Genomic DNA, 18,039 nt, shown 5'->3' on the forward strand with positions numbered 1-18,039 from the left:
AAGCTTTTGTGACTCAATCCTTTTCAACTGAAATATTTTGCTGACAAAGACTGTAATATTTGTATGTAGCTTGAAGGATTTGTCAGATATCCAGCTGAGACTTTGGGGAGTTACTAAGAAGATATGACCAGTTTAAGTAAAGACCAGAAACTAGAGATACAACGGAAAAAAAAAAAATCCACAAGCACTCTTGAGTGAATTTCTGCCTTAAATCGTCTTCTTGAATTTGACTGTTGGACTGGTTGGAAAATCTATGCATATTAGCCCCAAACAATCAGTGTAACCTACCACTCTCATCAACATTGAATGAAAACATAGACTGTATAAAAAGGATGGACGCTGCCAACATGATGTCACTTATGGTGTGTTCCTCAAAAAGTCAAAAGAAATTCTGACTTCCTAGTCAGAAATGTCTTTTTTGGAAAGCTGCCTCAACTCAGAAAGGCAGACATATCCCGAGTTAGCAACCAAAGATGTCAGCACTGCCAGGTTCTGTAGTTGCAAACAAGTCCAAATCATCACCCCTCCTCCACTGTGTTCGACAGTTGGTATGAGGTGTTTCTGCTGTTATGCCTGCGCTTGGTTTTCTCTAAACATTGCCAGATATCTCCACTTTGGTCTTATCGAAAGTAAGGGACATTGTTCCTGAAGTCTTGTGGTTTGTTCAGATGCAACTTTGGTCTTGGAACCCTTCCAAACAAGCCATACTTTTTCAGTCTTTTGCTGAATGTTCTGTCATGAACTTTCCAGACTGATGGGCACTAACAATCGTATCATTGTATTGTGTTAACACACACTTGAATGTTCCAGAATAAACTATCAAACCTTCTGCATTTACAGAGTTGCTCACACTTGCCGACAATCAGTTTCAGAACTGCACTGAAAGCTTTATTTTTCTCATATAAGTGTACCTCATAATTGCTGTTACGTAAATTACAAGGAAGACTAAACAGGAAACATCTGATCTTCTATATTCAGACATGGGTCAGGATTGAATGTCTAATAAGCTCCACCCCATTCATTCAATCAAATGTGAAAATGTATTTTGTAAATAGATGGTTTATATGTTAAAGTTTTTAGAATTTAATTTTACTTCTTTCCATTGAGTTTTACTCAGAAAATGACTCTACCTTATAATTTGTTATGCAAAAGTTTTAGCTTTGATGATGAGTTTGACACCCCTGATCTAGAAGATTAGAAGCAGTTAAAGCTCTGTCACTGATCTCTGCCACAGTGCAGACAAAGACAGCATCAATCATTTTGTGGACAGCTATGAGTACTTTTATGGCTGGGAGAGCAGAGATTTGGGGGATTAACAGGATTTTTAGACTAACAAGTCAGAGGTACTTGACGAGGACGTCAGCAGGCAGCAGTTAATCATTTCCTCTCTCGGCTGCTTTTCGTGGCTTTTGGGGAAACAGATGTTTGAGCTCAACCCTTCTCTAGATATAATGGTGCTTTCAACATTTGTTAAGTGTACAGTTTTCTCTCCTGTTCGTTACTGTAACATCACATGGGCCACAAATTACACAACTCATTTGATCAATCATTTGACTGAATTTGATCCACATTAATGGGACTACCATCTGAAGCCATGCATGGTTCCTGCCGTGAATTGCAGACAAATCTATTTTAGAATTTATAGAAGACAATAAAAAAGACTAGATTCAACATGATTATATATCTTATACCTGATATCTATACACAGGTCAGCTTTTCTTGTCCATTCATTTGATGTCAAACCTTCAAACTGAGAAAACAACTCCCATTCTAAGGGTCAACCTGATGTTTACTCAAATTTCCAAGTTGTCATTTATTAACCAGCGAGTTAACCAAATATGATAAATTCTACCGGCTTACACTTGGACTGTCAAAGCTTTTGCTTTTCATTGTTTAGCTCTTCCGAGTGCCATTGTTAGGATGGGCGGTAAGGTGTTTGTTTATACAGTTTTATTACTGCAATGGATAGCAACACACGCTGCTTCTGATTTATCATGATTATCACTGACCGTTCTTGGAGTAAGGCTGACTAACTGTACAGAAACTTTCTTCTTTCAACAGGGAATAACTCTTCCTGAGACGATCACTCTGTATTTTATTTAACACACTGCTGCATTTGAGAGGAAACAAAGAAAAGAAAAAGCTTTATCTACAAGCTGCATCAGTCACACACTGCACACACACTGCACACTTCTCCCGGGATCATGCTGTGCTCTTATTTACGTCCCTCTCTCCCTCACATTTTGCCGGTGAGGCTCCTGAGTTCTGCGGCCTCCAGGGTGGCAGCGGTGAAACAGCATGAACTGCTCTCAGACACTCTGGCCTTTGAGGACCCCCGTGCCTTCAAGGTGAAGAGTCTGGGTGAGCTGCTTCGTGCTCTGGGCGTTTTCCGCCTCTGCTCCTTCCCAGTGCTGGTTAATAACTGTGGAAAGGTGAGACTGCGGTTTGTCAGAAAAGCTTCAAAATATACAAACTGACATCTGGCATTCAATCCATTCACTACGTTTGCTCCACTTTCCTCTTCTGCTAATTTCAGTTGATGTCGGTGGCACGCACGCTCCTGGGGAAAAGGGGGTTTTCCTTGCTGCTGAGGCCCACTGTGTATGCCCAGTTTGTGGCTGGAGAAAATGAGGCTGAAATCTCGCAGTCCATGCAGAAGATGAGCATGCATGGACTGAGACCCATGCTGGCCGTGCCGATCGAGGAGGACCTCGGAGAAAGCACCGGGTATGACTGAGTCTAAGAAGTCGCTGAAAGGCTGCTTCAAAAGACACTTTTAATTTTCACTCAGTGTTCCTATTACTTGGAAGTTTTGCAGCTGCTGAGCAGATTTTAGCCTTCACTACTCTTTAGATCAATGCATGTGGACGTTTAGGTTTTTCGGGACACTCATTAACTTAACTTAATTGAACAATGATGTGATTTTGAAATACAAGAACAAATAAATACATTTCTAATTTTGCTATAGACAGAAAAACTCATTTAACTGCACACAATCATGAAAGAAAAACATCACAAATCACAAATGTGAGAAAAATCCAATGCAGATGTTTTTTGCTTAAAGAGCAGTTGAGTGGGAGAGATTGCTCCTCTCAAAGCCAGCCTTACAAACTCAATAGCTCACTCTTGTGCAGCTACAAACAATGTCTTTAATATTTGTTTTGCACCTATCACATGCCTTTCAATTGATAAAATAAAAGGTTTGTGGTATTTATTTATTTTGATAAAAATAGGCAAAGAAAAGAGTGTCAAATATTCATATATGTTCTTAAATCTGTCAACGGGAATCCAATACAAAGACACTGAGAGTCTGATAGAAGCTGTTTTTCCTCTGTGGAAGCTGAGACTGCTCACAGATTGATGGATTTTTTTTCTTGAAATCTTGAAATTTCTTAAAATCTCTTCTCAACAGGTTTGCATTAATTTGTACATAATTTCAGACATTTCATACGTTTTTTTGTTTATTTATTTTTCTATGAATTGTGGCTTGTAGACTGTCTGAAGTCTGCAGTACAGGTCCCAGCCCACCTCCTGCCTGCCTCTGCATCTCAAGCGTATGAGGACAAAAGTTAAAGGACCTCACACTCAGCTCCAACCCACGACACACACAACTGTGCACAGCTGTTACACTTGGGTGTGAAGTCCACTCTTTGCAGTTCTCATGTTACGGTTTATGGTTTATCGCCTGCAGTGAGAAAAGATACGACGACAACATGGACACCATGCTGGAGTGTGTGCGAATGTCCCACAGCAACGCTTGGAGCAAAGACCCGATGATGCAGCTGAAGATCACAGCGCTGCTCAGCCCAGAGCTGTGTGTAAGGCTTCCAAATCCCCAGTCCTTATTATTATTATTTTTTTAGAACAGATGCTTGAGGGGACTTTTAACATTTTTTTTTTTGAGTGGGTGGGTAGGTGGAGGCATTTCTGAGTATTCTGGATATATGGGAACTGGGGTGTTAACATCAGAGGCTTCAAATATGTGGGAAAAAAGATAAGGACACACATTTCAGTGTTTGGTGTATCCACAGCTGTTCCAGGTTGTTCTTGAATGTGCAAACCCAGCTCCCCCTCTCCCCCTACCTATCTGCCTTACCTCTCTTTTTATTCAGTTTTGACACTGTGTATTTCCTGAAAATGTACGTGTTGTATTAAAGGTAAAACTCACAAACGTCATCAGGCAACAGCCATATGATCTGAATCTCCTCATCAGATCAATGGATGGTGAGGTGAGTCCACAATTCAACAAGTGATCCAGTTTCTTAGGTGTCACCTTTCAGTTCCCATATAAAGAAGTTCTGCCTAAAATTGTCTCTTTCAGCCAATCAGCTTCCCCGGTTTAGATGAAAAGGAAGCTGCCCACTTACGATCTGGCCTACTGAGACTCAACAAGATAGCTGAGGTAGGGGAGAGACAACCGAACACTTAACAAATGCTCCCATAGATGGAACCTGTTATGCTCACACGCTTTTATTCTGAGATTTACCAAGAGTATTCACAGTTTTAACAAATAAAAACAATTTTAAATATGTAATTCATGCAAATATTGGCATTTAGACGGTCTATTAATGCTTGTCTCTTTAAAGCCCTCTGCCTAGAAGCCCACTTTGTTCTGATTGGCTGCCCCTCTCCTGACTTCCACAACCAGAACCTGGTGGTTGTAAACTCCACCTCCTCAGTCAGGGCCAAAACTGTAGCTCTGACTGTGCTTGAGGTGTCTATATAAATGGGAGACCATTTCAAAGTGATGTCAGTTCAGCACAAGTATAGAAAAAATAGTTGGGGATTACATTATTTTAAAATCACGCACAACTGTAATTGAATATTTATTAAAGAAAACAGAGAGAAGCACAATACGCCCAAATTGACACATGAAGCAAATTTAATAAGTGTAGATGCAAATTTTGAATAAAACGAATAAAACTTTTTTTTAGGCAAGTGTGAACAAAGTCAGAGTCCTGGTTGATGCTGAGTACACCTACATGAACCCTGCCCTCTCTCTTGTCACCATGGCAATGATGAAGAAATTTAACAAAGATGGTACCTGGATCTGGAACACATATCAATGTTACCTGAAGGCAACTATCTCTATTTCTCTTCTCATATTATCATCAAATATCACACACTTTATGTCACTTGCAATGACACAGTTAATGGTTTTAATTCTCTTTGTGTCTGTGGTTAAATTCTGTGGTTATCAGGACTCCAGGTCTGTCCTCTTAGATGCGCTGTCTCTATCCAAGAATGAGGGCTTCTGTTTGGGCGTCAAGCTGGTGAGAGGAGCCTACATGGACAAAGAGAGAAAACTAGCGATGAAAGAGGGTCACCAGGACCCCATCCATCAGAGCTGGGAGGACACCAATGACAGGTTGGTTAGACAGAAGGAAAACTTCCTGAGTACAACAGTCACCTATCATTTTTTTTATCTTGATTTGACTCTTGATACATTTCATGTCTTCTTGAACAGTTATAACGGATGCCTTGATGTGATGCTGGACGTCATATCCCAGGAACCTGAGCAGTACAGGATCATACTGGCCACTCACAACGAGGAGTCAGTGAGACGAGCTGTGAAAAGGTGAGAATCCACAACAACGTAATCGAGGTGGTATGTGTGTAACATATGCATAATGGAAGTGCAGTTATAGGTGAGCCAATGTAAAATCCATACTAGAGTGATAAAGTGGACAAATCAGCAAATGTTTTCATAACTACTTTAAATCTAAAAATACAACAAACTGCTAATGTTACTGGATTGTTGTTTAGCTTTGACAGGCAATATCTGGCAAGTTTTTCATGGGCTTAACTCAGATACTCAACTCTGTTGCTCAACCACCAAATGCTTTCCAACAGTATAAGATTGTTTTTCCAAGTAGTATTGTTTCATCCAAGAAATAATCACAAACAATTACTTTTTTTGCAGAATTTATGATACTTTCAACTGTCTTGCAGAGCAAATACAATAAGGATAAAATGAAGCTTAGGGTTGTTCCTTTGGTCTTATGTGATAGAGGTTTATAGATAGATGTTTATAGGTGAGAAAGGCACAACCCCTCAAATGTATTTATGACCCCTAAAGGTTGGGAATCACTGCCATCTAATATATAAATGTTGTGCACATGCTCATCAGAATGGAGGAGTTGGGGATAGACAAAGATGGAGGCTCAGTGTGTTTCGGTCAGCTGCTGGGCATGTGTGACCACGTCTCCCTTACACTGGGTGAGCTGATTTTCGTCACATCACAGCTTGACTGATGCACTAACATAAATATTTAATGACTGTCCATGCTTTCATCACCAAAACTGATAAACCTATGCACAATCACTGCCTGAGTGGGTTGAGAAAGGAAGCCATGGTTTTGACTTGTTTGACTGATAATCACACCATCCCATCTCTCCTCTCCCTTCCAGCTAAGGAGGGTTACTCAGTGTACAAGTCAGTGCCCTATGGCTCAGTGGATGAAACGCTGCCCTACCTGGTGCGCAGAGCTCAGGAGAACCGCACGGTGTTGCAGGGAATCCGGAAAGAAAGAGACCTACTGAGGAAAGAGCTCAATCGGAGACTCCGGCTGAGTTTAAGGGGAGACAGCTAACAATCAACCAACACTGAACTCTGCAGTTTTATATTAAAGTTTGCAACCAGGAGGTGGTGTGGAAAAGATCTTAGTGGGGAGCACTGTTGTTAAATACACTTTCATATCTCTTGAAGGTGTAATATCCAGAAAGCTCCTGAAAACTACTACTGTGCCTGTTATTTAGCAACAGAAGGTAAACTGAATTAAGCATAAAACCTTTAATTGACAATGATATGATCATGTTAACTCATGTGGGTGAACTGAATAAAGATCTGATCATGAGAGAACACTGTGTTTGATGGACAGGGTATCAAAAGATTGCTTTCGTGTACTTTAATGTATGAAATGCTTATGAAATGTAATTAAACAAAAGAACATGATGCTCAGAAATGAGGATTTAGAAAACTAGACTGAAGAAACAGATTCAAACTTCTCTACATACTAAGCTGCTGTTGCAAGATTTTTGGGGAATTTAATAAAGAACTTTCCACTGCTTTGCCAGAATGTGATTCAAGTTGCTGTGAAGCATCGACTAATCAGTAATAAATGTCAGCGGTAGTGACACAGTGACTGTTCCATGGTTAGTATTTACCCAAGTTTACCAAAGCACTAAGGCTTGTATGTATGCCACAAAAGATGTAACACTTTGTAATTAACCCTCGACTTTGATAAACATAGACGTTAATGATTTTGAATGTGGTGTGGGGAGGACTCAGTTTTCCACAAATTTTTTAAAAATTTTGTTCCACGCTTTAGTGTCTTTGTGCTGATTTTAAAAAAACAAAAAACAAACACCAAAACACACTTTATTATTTATTTGATAATTATTAGTCAATAACACATTTTTATCCCTTAACTGTACTGCCACACTGTAACGTCAGTAATTTCTGTTAGAAATAATAAAACTTCATATTTATTGGAAGTGGAATATTACACTCTGCAGTTGCTGAGACAAAGCAACACTAGCAGACATTGGAGTAGCAGCAAAACAGTTTTATTAAGGGAGCACGGCCAAGAGCCAAGCACACAAACATGGGGTGTTGATCTTGTTTTGAAATGAAGAACAGCTCTGTGGATTTCAGTTTTTCCAGTAAACTTCAAGCTCAATAATTTCCTTGATTTTGATTCCTGTAACCGCCTCTCTGGTAACCCGACTGCTTCTGCTGGTAAGATTTCTGATCTGTGGTTGTACAAAGACAACAATCATCTCATTAGTGTTCACACAAATTCATTAAACTACAAGAAAAGAAGAAAAAACAAAACAAACCTCAAAACAAAATCAAAACACAAAGGTGTTACACTGATGGACTTTGCATGTTTTCTAGCAATTGCAATTGGACGAATTTAAAATAGCATCTATTGCTGAAAACATAACCCAGCCTCATTAACATGTGAAACAGGAAACAACCTCAGTGAAATTTAACATACCTCTCTGGTAGGATTGCTTCTGTTGGTAGCCACCTTTCTGATCTGTAATACAAATAAAAGATCATTATCATCTGATAGCAAGATTAGCCTATGATAGCAAAAGAAGACAAAGAAATGGTTCAGAAAGGTTAGAAATAAGTTCCCAAAGTACTGTGAGAACAAGATGAACTTACCTCTGTTGAAGTAACCGCCATAGACGCCCTGTTTGAGGTCAAAGACGCGCTCGTTGTTCTCCACCAAGTTGCCCAGTTTCTCTGCCAGCTGCAGAGCCATGTTCTGCAGAGACGTTGGCTCAGTGCGGTGCATCACCACCGTCTGTGTGGGCTGGTCGAGTGACGCCTATTTTGAAGAGAAAAGAGGGGGACCCACATTAAGGGCAGATAAAAAGTAATCACAAATATAAACACTCTCAAAAATAAAAGCCCCCATGAGACTGCTGTGTCAGTCCACAGAACAGAGAAATGTCGAGTCCTACCATCAGCTCTTCGTTGATGATCATTTTGCTGATTATGCTGTGGACTGTGGGCATCTCCAATTCAAACATCTCAGACAGCGTCGCCATGCTGAAGGACAGACAAGTGTAGTAAAATTAAGGTTTGGCAGAACAGTGACCAATCATCTCTGTAGGGAAGCTGCAGAGACACTGGTCTACAGAAATCTGTGGTTTAGTAAAGACTGATGAAACTATTACATCTGTGCTCACCTGATAGAGTCATATACACTGCTGTAGGTGAACAGATAGGTCCTCAGTGACTCTTCTTGGATTTTCCTATTAAAAAAAACATAAGGACATCTACGGTGAGTAAGTGGGATTATCACACTGGTGAATGAACCAAGTGATGAACAGGGGCAGTATATGCTAACCTGACGAGCATCTCACGTACTCTCTGCGCCTCGGGGAACAGGTCCCAAACCTTACTGTTCATCTTCTCATTGATGATGAAAGAGTGGCAGGTACGCCAGTCTCCCATCTTCATGGCTTTGCTGGCTGCCACCACGTGCTCCCTCATGCTCTCTGGGGGTCCTGGAGGACAAATAAAAGCTTTGGTTATCCTCTCTGTGGATGAAACATCCTGCTACAAAGAGTTCTCGTGATGCGTTTCGTACCTAGCAGGGGCTGTCTCTCCCCGACCCTGAGCTGGTGATGGAACTGCTTGCTGATCATCCGGCGGCGGGCATCAAACTCATGGGCGGCCATGTAGGGTATTTCCAGCAGCATGGCTGACACCAGGTACACACACTCCAGCAGCTCCAGGTTGATGTGCATGTGGAACGGCACCTGTTAGGGAGGATAAACGTCACGATGCATGTGTGTATCATCTAATGGATGTCTGACACATCAGTGTTTTAAAAATAAAGACCCAAACATTTGTCGTTTCATTACAGCCTTGATTTCACACTATTGTGGACACAGGCAGCTGGAGACACCATGGAATAGTTGGCACATTAATGTGAGGTCAAGGCCCATTTAGGGAAAAAACAAAAGTAACTAGAACTGTCGTCATGAGCACATGAACAACTGTATGAAATCTTCTGGAAATCTGTCCTGCAGCTGTGGACAAACTTTAGTGTGGACTGAGTGAGAGAGGGGCCTAAAAATTCACTCACTCACGGAGTAAATCCAGGTTACAAGCAGGTCATCGCTGACAGAGAAACCAACATGTCAGTTAGAGGTTAACTGCTCTGGTCAGACAGCACTTACTTGTCTTCGCTTTTCAATCTTCTCCTGCTCTGCATTCCTCTCCTGCATGTTCCTCATGAGCAAACCTTGACCCAGCAGCTCCTTGGCACGGCCAGAGGACTGAATGTCCAGCAGTGCATTGTGGGCATCTTTAATCATGCCCTGCCTAAATGCACAAATGCCAAGTTGGACCATTGTTCTGTTGTACAGGATCTGGTAGGAGGAGGGGGAAACGGTAAAAACAGGCGATCTGTATGTACAACTAACAGTTTCAGTCAGAACACATTCATATGAAGAAATAATGACTGTGTGTGCCTACCTGTACAGGTGGGTCAGCGTGTTGGATGTTGTCCTGCAGGTGACTCATCAGCATCAGGTCACGTGCCTGGTACCAGCGTGAGTGCAGAGCATGGTGATATATGTGGCAGAGGATGGCGCAGGTACGGATACGGTCGGTGCGATCCTTGGCATAGATGAACTTGCAGAGGCGGTCCATGATCACAGCGCTGTCCTCCCCCTCGCTCTCCTCCTGGTCCTGCTCGGACTACACAACAGAAAAACACTTCAGCACACCATTTTACACCTTATGCATAACATTTTATGAAACATCATAAAAATAGCATCATGATGCAGATGTTTTTCAAGAAAAGAAAGTTCTGATTCTGCACAGTGCCGTCTCTCACCTTGGTCTCTCCCTGCAGGCCCAGGCTGCGTCTGTGAGCTTTGTAGTCAAACTTATAGTAGGTGTGCATGATTCTGCGCAGGTAGACACGGCAAATTTCTTCTGTGGAGCCTTTGTTCTCCAGGTAGGTGAGCAGCCGGTCAACGATGCCACAAACCCTGCCCTCGTCTTTGAGATTGTCAACGTATTCTGAAGGAAAATTTTAAAAAAGAGAGGAAAGAATAAGCAAAATACATCCATATGAGCAGCAAATACAGCAATACAAATTTCAAGGGTGATGTAAATCCCACATTTTATATTGCAAACCGGTTAATCCACATTTACAGTCCTAACACATTCAACCTCACAGCAGTTAATAACCGTCAGTCAGGTTTTGGCACCACTCACCCTGAGAGTGGGGATCAGTGTTCTGCATGATCTTTGTAAATTCTTCATCCATCCTTTCTACCAGGGTTAAGATGCATCCGCGCACCCTGAAAGGCTAACAAACACACACAAAGAAATTAATACCAGCCCATAATTCACAAGACAGTTGATACAAATGCAGACAGTTCAACAGCTATGTGAGTGTTTTATCAGTCTAAACTGCTTTCTTTCTTTAAGTCCACAGATTGCTTGGGGTGGGTGAGTGGGATCACCTGATCGGAGACGGCCAGATTCTCGCTGTCCTCTGCGATGTTCTCTCCGATGAAGATGTTGTTGTGCTCAAAGAGAATGTCCAGCAGCTCATCTATACAATCCAGACACTTCTTCCACATGTCAGGCTAAAAAAGGAGAAAAGCCAGAAGAACCATGACTCAGGAACTCATTCTTTTCAATCCAAAATGTTAAACAGCACAAATAATTTTTGTGATGACTTGCAATTTTAAGATATTTCATGTAACATGAAACACTACAGTAAATCACAGGAACCCTTTTGGTTTTGTTGATACTGTAAGAATTAAAAGCAGTGTCACTCACTTTCATGAAGGCTGCCAGGTTGGGGTTGTAGTCGTACAAGGAGGCAATAATGTTGAACTTGATCTTGACCAGGATACCTTGGCCCAAGTTATTCTCTGCAGCGATGGCTGCCAGAGCATGAAATAGCTCAATTTGAGCCGCCCTGTCAGTGAGGGAGGAGAAAAAGAAAAAAAGGAGTCAGGATTTGTTCAGGAGAAGAATTTCTCTGAAATTCATATACTGGACATACTTCCACATGACACGCCTGGTTTTACATTGACTGGATATCAACAGTCGTGTGAATACGTAACATTTTAAAAATATATATTTTTAAGCTTAAGTGACAAATGCAGTCGAACCTGTCTGTTCCTTTTTTGCCTCTTGCTTGCAGGATCTCATTCAGCTTCTTCACCACCACCGCTGTGTTGATCTCGGTGCCTTTAGCAAACATTTTGGGTTTCTCCTGAATGGTCGCAATGGGAAAAAAACAAACAAACTTAAAATTAAAAATACAAATAATGTGTCGAATAAACTCTTAGAGGCAAGTTTTTCTTTTTACAGTCATTGATTTTGTTAAATTAGCCAGACAATTGCATGTTGATTTTATCACTGTCATTACTATAAATGAACACGTCGGCACTGAAACATAAAAGAGCTAAACTAAAATAAGAAGCAGCACCAGTGCATCTATTGTTCTGTCCGGCCGGCATCAAGTCGAAACAGTTTTATATTACCATCTGTTCTTTACCTTAACCAGAGGTACTCCTCCCTTAACCTTCTCCCAGCCTCCCCCGGCCTCCTCGCCTCCTTCCTCCTCAGCCTCCTCCTCAATTCGTTCTTTCAGTTTGGGCTTCTTCTTCCTCTCCTCCTTCCTGACACCGGGCTTTTCAGTGTCCTGGGCTCTGAGGACAGACGAAGGGTTTTGTAACAACACATTCACTCTACATGACTCTCTCTGCGGTAAAATATGAATTAAAATCTAAAAAGTGTTTCAAAAGATTTTTGAAGAATTTAGAACTTGCATACATTTTTTTGTGCAACACAAAATAGAGGAAAACTCACTTCTTGAGGAAGAGCACAGACATGGATGAGGTCTTTCCTTCTTCCTTATCAGAGGTTTCACCGCTGCTGCCCGACTGGTCTGAGCCCCAGTCTTCATCATCATCATCGTCATCATCTTCATCAGAAGAAGAGGACTCATCCTTTCAAGAAGAGGGAAAAACTCTAAATCTTAGCTCAAGTAACTGTACAAGTATTGTGTCTTTCCCACCAGATCTTCCGCTTTTCTTGCTGTAGTTTAGTTAAATGACCTCTTACCCCAGATCCCTTGGCAGTCTTAAGAAACTTGGTGGCTTCTGAAGGCGCCTCAGGCTTTTTCTTCAAGAAGGACTTGGATGACACCTCTCCTTCACTGTCAGAGGACGAGCCTTGTGGAACAAAAACACAAATATCAGACGATGCTGGCTCCTTTCCCCTCAGCACCAACGCACATTGATCATCTCATCATTTGCAGCTAATCTTTGTACAGCACGTGAAAATGTGACTGACTGAAACACAGAATCAAGTAATGAAAGGGAGCAAAAAACTCTTAAACTGAGTTTTTAAGTAATAAAATGCAAAAAGTTCTCAACTTTACCAGTTATAGCTGATTAATCTGCTGCTGGAGTTTCTTCTGAGTAGATTAAAAACAGTCAAAGGTTTCAACCCAACAAACTTATAAAATCAGTTTACTTTTTGCAATTAAACTTCAGATTCTGTGTAATATATGTATAATATATCATGGAGCTGAACCTTCAACATCCTTTTTAATAAGCCCATTTTCACTGGCAGCCTACAGGTTGATGTACAAGAATGATTGATCACTCATGATGAGACTTGACACGTGCACTACACATTTCACCTATGCCCCTATTAAATCCTATGCTTTCTGGTTTGAATCCTTAACACATAACCTGTATAAACAACAAGCTCACCAGAGTCCTCTGGCTCCTTCTCCTCCTCCTCCTCATCTGCAGACTCCTGTGGATTCTAGCAGGGAGAGACAGACAAGACATTCTGATAACTGCTTTTTTTAAGGCTGAAATTCTTATAAATTCTAATACACCAGATTAAATAACACCAGAAGGAAGCTGCTCAGCACATTCACAGTCTTTTCACCACAGAACAGATCTGATGAGACCTAAGTTTACAACCCCCCAGAGATTCAAACAATGCATAGAAAATAAACATGAAGATTTAGTCTTTGACTTTACCTCCTTGTATGCTGCTATTTCTGACTCAAAGTCTCTGTTGTACTTGCGGATCTTCTGACGCAGGGTGCTGAGAGCTTTTGCATTGTTTTTGTTCATCTTCTTCTTCCCCTCTTTATCCTCCCAAAGCTGTAAAAATAATGTTAAGTATTTGATTAGGACAAAAACAATGAAATCATTAAATTGCAGTTTAATTTTTTTCTAAGCTACTAACCTGGTTCAAATAGTCCTCCAAGTCAGCCAGAAGGCGGATATAAAAGGGAGGAATACCCTCTTTATCCACTATATTCTTGCTTTTAAGGAAGGCTCGACAAAGCTGCTCAAACTCCTCCAGACATTTGGACATGTCTCGAATCTTCATAGCATTGCGGATAGTCTTTATGAGGTTCGTCAACTCTTCAAACCTAAGATTCAAGAATAAATTCAGTCAAAAGAAAGAAAAAAGAGGCAAAATTTTGTATAGACTTTAAAGTTGTGACCTTTTAAAAATACCACACCAACCTTTTATCTTTGGCGCTGCGCACCACTCTTTTTGTGTCCTCCTCATCGTCGCTAAGAAGCAGCGACCTGTGAAAACCAAGTGCACAAGTGAGATCTTTACAGGAAGAACAATGTGTGTGATGAGCTTGTGATGAGATTTATTCCAAGTTTCACTTACTGCTTGAAAGTGGCTCCGGGTGCCTTAGGGGTGATCTCATCGGCAGATGAGGACTCTTCTGACTCACTGTCAGACCCAGTGGCAAAAAATCGAGACATTGCTGAAGGATGTTGCCAATCTGTACAGAAAGTAATGAGTGGTATTACAAAGATGCAGCTCCAGAGTCTACATGTGGTCTATCAGCACACATTCAGCTGACAAAGATAATCACTGTGCATCTAGGGGTGGGCCATATTATACCGTTCACGGTAATACCGGTACAATGTTAGGCAACGATAAGAAAATGAAATATCGCAATAGAATATGGGTAAAACGCGCATGCGCAGTGCCTTTGTTTTCATACGGACATGGCCAAAAAAGTACGGTGGCAACGGAGAATGAGAAGGGGGAAAGCGTGTTTTTGAGTGAAACGGATGAACCAGAATTGGTTTGTAAAAATGGTGCAACTTCAGTGATGTGGAACTGGTTAGGTGTTTGTCTGTCAGATACACACAAAGCACATTTTTTTTGTAGAACATGCAAGCGGGCCGTTGTTATTCCCGTATTTGTCGGACTAAGGTGCTCGTAAATCTGGGAGTAATCTTCAGGTCCCAAAGTCAAATGAACACTGCAGCATCACTGAGAGTTAAAAACTGTCTAAATTCTTTCAACTTTAATAAAATGATCAGCATTGCTGCTTTACCAGGTGTAATTATGAAGTTTAACATCCACGCATCCATGAAAACAGAATTTATTACATTTAACGGAGTTAGAAGTTAGCGGAAGTTAGCTCGCTAGTTTCGCTAGTTACCTAAGCATGATATAGCATGTTCTGACTGAGAGATTTCTGAAAACATTCAAACGTACAGCTCTGCTATCACTTCCAACATAAATGAAGACAAGAAACTAAACAGCAGTGACGTTTGTAGGGTTACTGAAGTTGGGCTAGGCAGTATATAATGATGTGCTACGTGATCGCTAGCGACACCGCTATATTAGCATAGCATAAACAGTGAAGCTGGAGGATGAACGCTAACACTTTTCCACTCGATAAAAGTTAACGTGAAGGTTCCTGATAGTTAGAGACAAATGCAGTTGCATGGTAGGATGCTGTAAACGGACCAAACTTCAGCCAGGAGAACAACTGAGATAATCCATCCACAATACGAGGTTAGTCATTAATATACTGCAACAACATGGGAATAGAGCAGCTGTGATAGAATACAGCATTAATGAATCAATGGTACAGAAGTGGAGGAAGCAAGAAGAATGAGTTAAATAAAGTTTGATTTATCTGACTGCTTTGTTTCGCTTAATGTGCCTTATAATCCCGTGCACCTTATGGTCCGAAAAATACGTATTTGACTTTTTTATTTGGCACACTGCAGTTTAATGTTGCAAAGCACCCTCTAGCAGATCATTACATTAAGGAACCTTTTAAATACAAGCGCGCTCATGCTCACAGGTGTACACAGGTGATCACACACACAAACTACACCCTTTTTGGCTCCTACCTCAAAGCACACTGTGCGCTGTCGATCTTACGTGCTGCACAATAATGTTTAATATTAAGTATTTAGTGTTATATTCCCATATATCATTGTGATGTTGTTTATTCTATTACTCTCGTTTTCTTCTGCTTGTTTTCTTTTTTCTTTCTCAACAGGTGATCCAGGTGATCGATATATGTATTTTTTGTCTGCTTATTTTGTTGGTTTTTGTTTTTTGCCCTTTATCCCCGTCCCTCTTCTCCGCTGTTTTTTTTGTTTGTTTTGTTTTTCCCCCCCTCTTTCTTTCTCCCTTTTCTTTTCCCCGTCCCGTATCTAGCAAGTAAAAAAAATAAAATAAAATAAAATAAAATAAACAATAAAAGGTAAATCAAATGGACCATTACGGCAAGGCTGGGATGGTCCATTTGGTAAAGTAAATCCGTTGGGCATCTTTCTTCGCCTTTAGACAATAATTCTGATGGCAAAAGAGCCAAACGGGACAGGTTAAAAAAAATAAAATAAAATAATAATAATAATAATGTTGCAAAGCACCTCTTTTTAACTTCAGTGGATATTATACATAGTTATGCTCAGGATATGTCAGCCCATTTCTACTGGAAATGCCTTTTGGTTAAACTTTCAGCAAGGAATTTGCTTTTGCACTGTTAAATGTTTATATAGCTTTAATGCACATAAAAAACAGCTGCTTGTTTAAGTGAAAATAAATGGATGGGGTTTTTTTTGCGCTAGTAAAGTTGTGGAGTTGCATTTTGTCTTGCAGAAATTATATCGTCAGTTATATCGTTATCGCAAATTTTCAAATATATATCGTGATATATATTTTTGGCCATATCGCCCTGCTCTATGTGCATCTATTACAGAGAAGCTGATGCTTTAAGTCCCTTAATCACAAAGGGGGTCACCACACTGTAGTTTGGGTGATTTAAAAAAAAAGAAGAAGACTGTATTCCCTTCCTTATGCATCCTGAAAGGGATTTGTGTCTTATTAGGGATCAGGGATCTTTTGTTCATTAAACTAGAACCACACATAATCTGCTAAAGGGTTTCCCCAACCTTGGCACATATTTCACATTAGAAAAAAGAAAATCACACGGTACCACACAAAAGTGTCACAAAAAGCACATTGGTAATTTTTCCCCACGCGCCAGGTATAGTGAAATTGGTTCTGTTTGTCCCCTGTGCGATATGACCAAAATCTCATATCCCGATATAAGACATCTATCGTCCCTATAATTATATAAATCACAAAAACTTAGCAGGTGTGTTGACCCAGGTACTAATCAGGTGGAACCAGACGATCTTCCACGGCACACCGGTTGGGAAACACTGGTCTACTATACAACTCCACATTTGTAAATGGTAAATCCATTCAATATACTCATAAACACATAAATAAAATTTTCTGGCTCCATATAGAGGGTGTTTTTATTACTTGGACGGCGTTAAACGCCAAGAATAAAATAGTAATAATAATAATAATAATAAGGCTGTGACAAATAATACTGTAGGTTCCACTAAAAGTTGCCAACGTGATGGGTTCATGGCCTATACCAGCCGTTCATTTCACCCCAGCTGCTATCTGGTTGGCCAGTATTAGATACAGTTATTGATGCAGCAACCGGCAAACAAGGAACCAGCGTTTCTCCAAAAGTTGATTCTGTTCATCTGGACGTAGCGTTTTCGGTAGGAGAAACGTTTCGTCACTCATCCAACTGACTTCTTCAGTCTCCAATGTTTCTCTTTTCTTTTCCCACTGTAGTGTGTATGATGTTTTAATTATTTTCCAGAAAAAAAACGTCCACCGGCCTTAGTGCTGACGCTTACATGCGTCTATACCGCAGACTATTTGGCTAATGCTACCATACAGGCTAAACAGACTGGATTAGAGTGAACAAAGCAAATGAAAACCAAATTGCAGTATATGTTACACGCCGTGCCCAAAATGCTTTACGCCAAATAAAACAAAATACAAAAAATACACAGCAGCTAACAAGGGTACAAGTTAACTGTATCATATCAGATAACGGAACACAAACGTGCCGCGGGGTTGTTGCTAAGCTAACGCTAGCACACACCCTAATAAGAAAGCATGGGGCCTCCTCGTTTGTGCAGCCGGTAAATAAGCATCGCTTAGTCACACACTCTTATCTCAGATCTTACTGAGCCAAACTCACCTACGACCTGGTGAAAGTGGTGTTTCGTTTAAGCTGTTTTAAAATCCAGTTTTGCAGTATGAGCAGGCACAGAAAAAGCGTGCGGCACAACTGTTACTCGCGTGAGGACAGGAAGTGTGCTGACGTCATCACGCAAAAGGAGGACCCGGCCTTCGCGGTCTACC

The 18,039-nt window shown here is 40.8% G+C and overlaps 2 protein-coding genes across 2 annotated transcripts; one reads left to right on the plus strand and one right to left on the minus strand.

Annotated features, from left to right (window-relative positions):
• Nucleotides 1–2,204: 2,204 nt before the first annotated feature.
• On the plus strand, nucleotides 2,205–6,592 carry prodh2 (proline dehydrogenase 2). Its single transcript, XM_063481305.1, has 10 exons — nucleotides 2,205–2,432; nucleotides 2,537–2,727; nucleotides 3,692–3,818; nucleotides 4,158–4,229; nucleotides 4,322–4,402; nucleotides 4,935–5,078; nucleotides 5,202–5,368; nucleotides 5,468–5,578; nucleotides 6,131–6,219; nucleotides 6,411–6,592. The coding sequence occupies exons 1-10, from the start codon at nucleotides 2,205–2,207 to the stop codon at nucleotides 6,590–6,592; spliced, it is 1,392 nt and encodes a 463-aa protein (XP_063337375.1).
• A 954-nt stretch (nucleotides 6,593–7,546) lies between these two features.
• On the minus strand, nucleotides 7,547–18,006 carry LOC134632606 (eukaryotic translation initiation factor 3 subunit C). The gene is made up of 23 exons (XM_063481304.1): nucleotides 17,876–18,006; nucleotides 14,212–14,329; nucleotides 14,055–14,120; nucleotides 13,768–13,957; nucleotides 13,557–13,682; nucleotides 13,278–13,332; nucleotides 12,622–12,731; nucleotides 12,367–12,506; nucleotides 12,053–12,206; nucleotides 11,664–11,767; nucleotides 11,326–11,467; nucleotides 11,004–11,129; nucleotides 10,753–10,846; nucleotides 10,367–10,554; nucleotides 10,003–10,227; nucleotides 9,705–9,896; nucleotides 9,110–9,281; nucleotides 8,867–9,026; nucleotides 8,706–8,771; nucleotides 8,478–8,565; nucleotides 8,176–8,341; nucleotides 8,003–8,044; nucleotides 7,547–7,754 (listed from the first exon to the last, which is right to left on the minus strand). Exons 2-23 carry the CDS (start codon nucleotides 14,307–14,309, stop codon nucleotides 7,678–7,680), a joined length of 2,781 nt encoding a protein of 926 aa, XP_063337374.1. The 5' UTR covers nucleotides 14,310–14,329; nucleotides 17,876–18,006; the 3' UTR covers nucleotides 7,547–7,677.
• Nucleotides 18,007–18,039: the final 33 nt, after the last annotated feature.

The sequence above is a fragment of the Pelmatolapia mariae genome, linkage group LG8, assembly GCF_036321145.2.
Source record: "Pelmatolapia mariae isolate MD_Pm_ZW linkage group LG8, Pm_UMD_F_2, whole genome shotgun sequence".
Classification (NCBI taxonomy): Eukaryota; Metazoa; Chordata; class Actinopteri; order Cichliformes; family Cichlidae; genus Pelmatolapia; species Pelmatolapia mariae.

Coding starts and splice junctions, on each gene's coding strand:
- prodh2 (XM_063481305.1), top strand. CDS start 2,205: ATGCTGTGCTCTTATTTACGTCCCTCTCTCCCTCACATTTTGCCGGTG. Junction 2,433..2,536: donor TGGTTAATAACTGTGGAAAG/GTGAGACTGCGG, acceptor TGCTAATTTCAG/TTGATGTCGGTGGCACGCAC. Junction 4,230..4,321: donor TCAGATCAATGGATGGTGAG/GTGAGTCCACAA, acceptor TGTCTCTTTCAG/CCAATCAGCTTCCCCGGTTT.
- LOC134632606 (XM_063481304.1), bottom strand. CDS start 14,309: ATGTCTCGATTTTTTGCCACTGGGTCTGACAGTGAGTCAGAAGAGTCC. Junction 11,468..11,663: donor GGCAAAAAAGGAACAGACAG/GTTCGACTGCAT, acceptor CCTCACTGACAG/GGCGGCTCAAATTGAGCTAT. Junction 10,228..10,366: donor GCCTGCAGGGAGAGACCAAG/GTGAGAGACGGC, acceptor TCTGTTGTGTAG/TCCGAGCAGGACCAGGAGGA.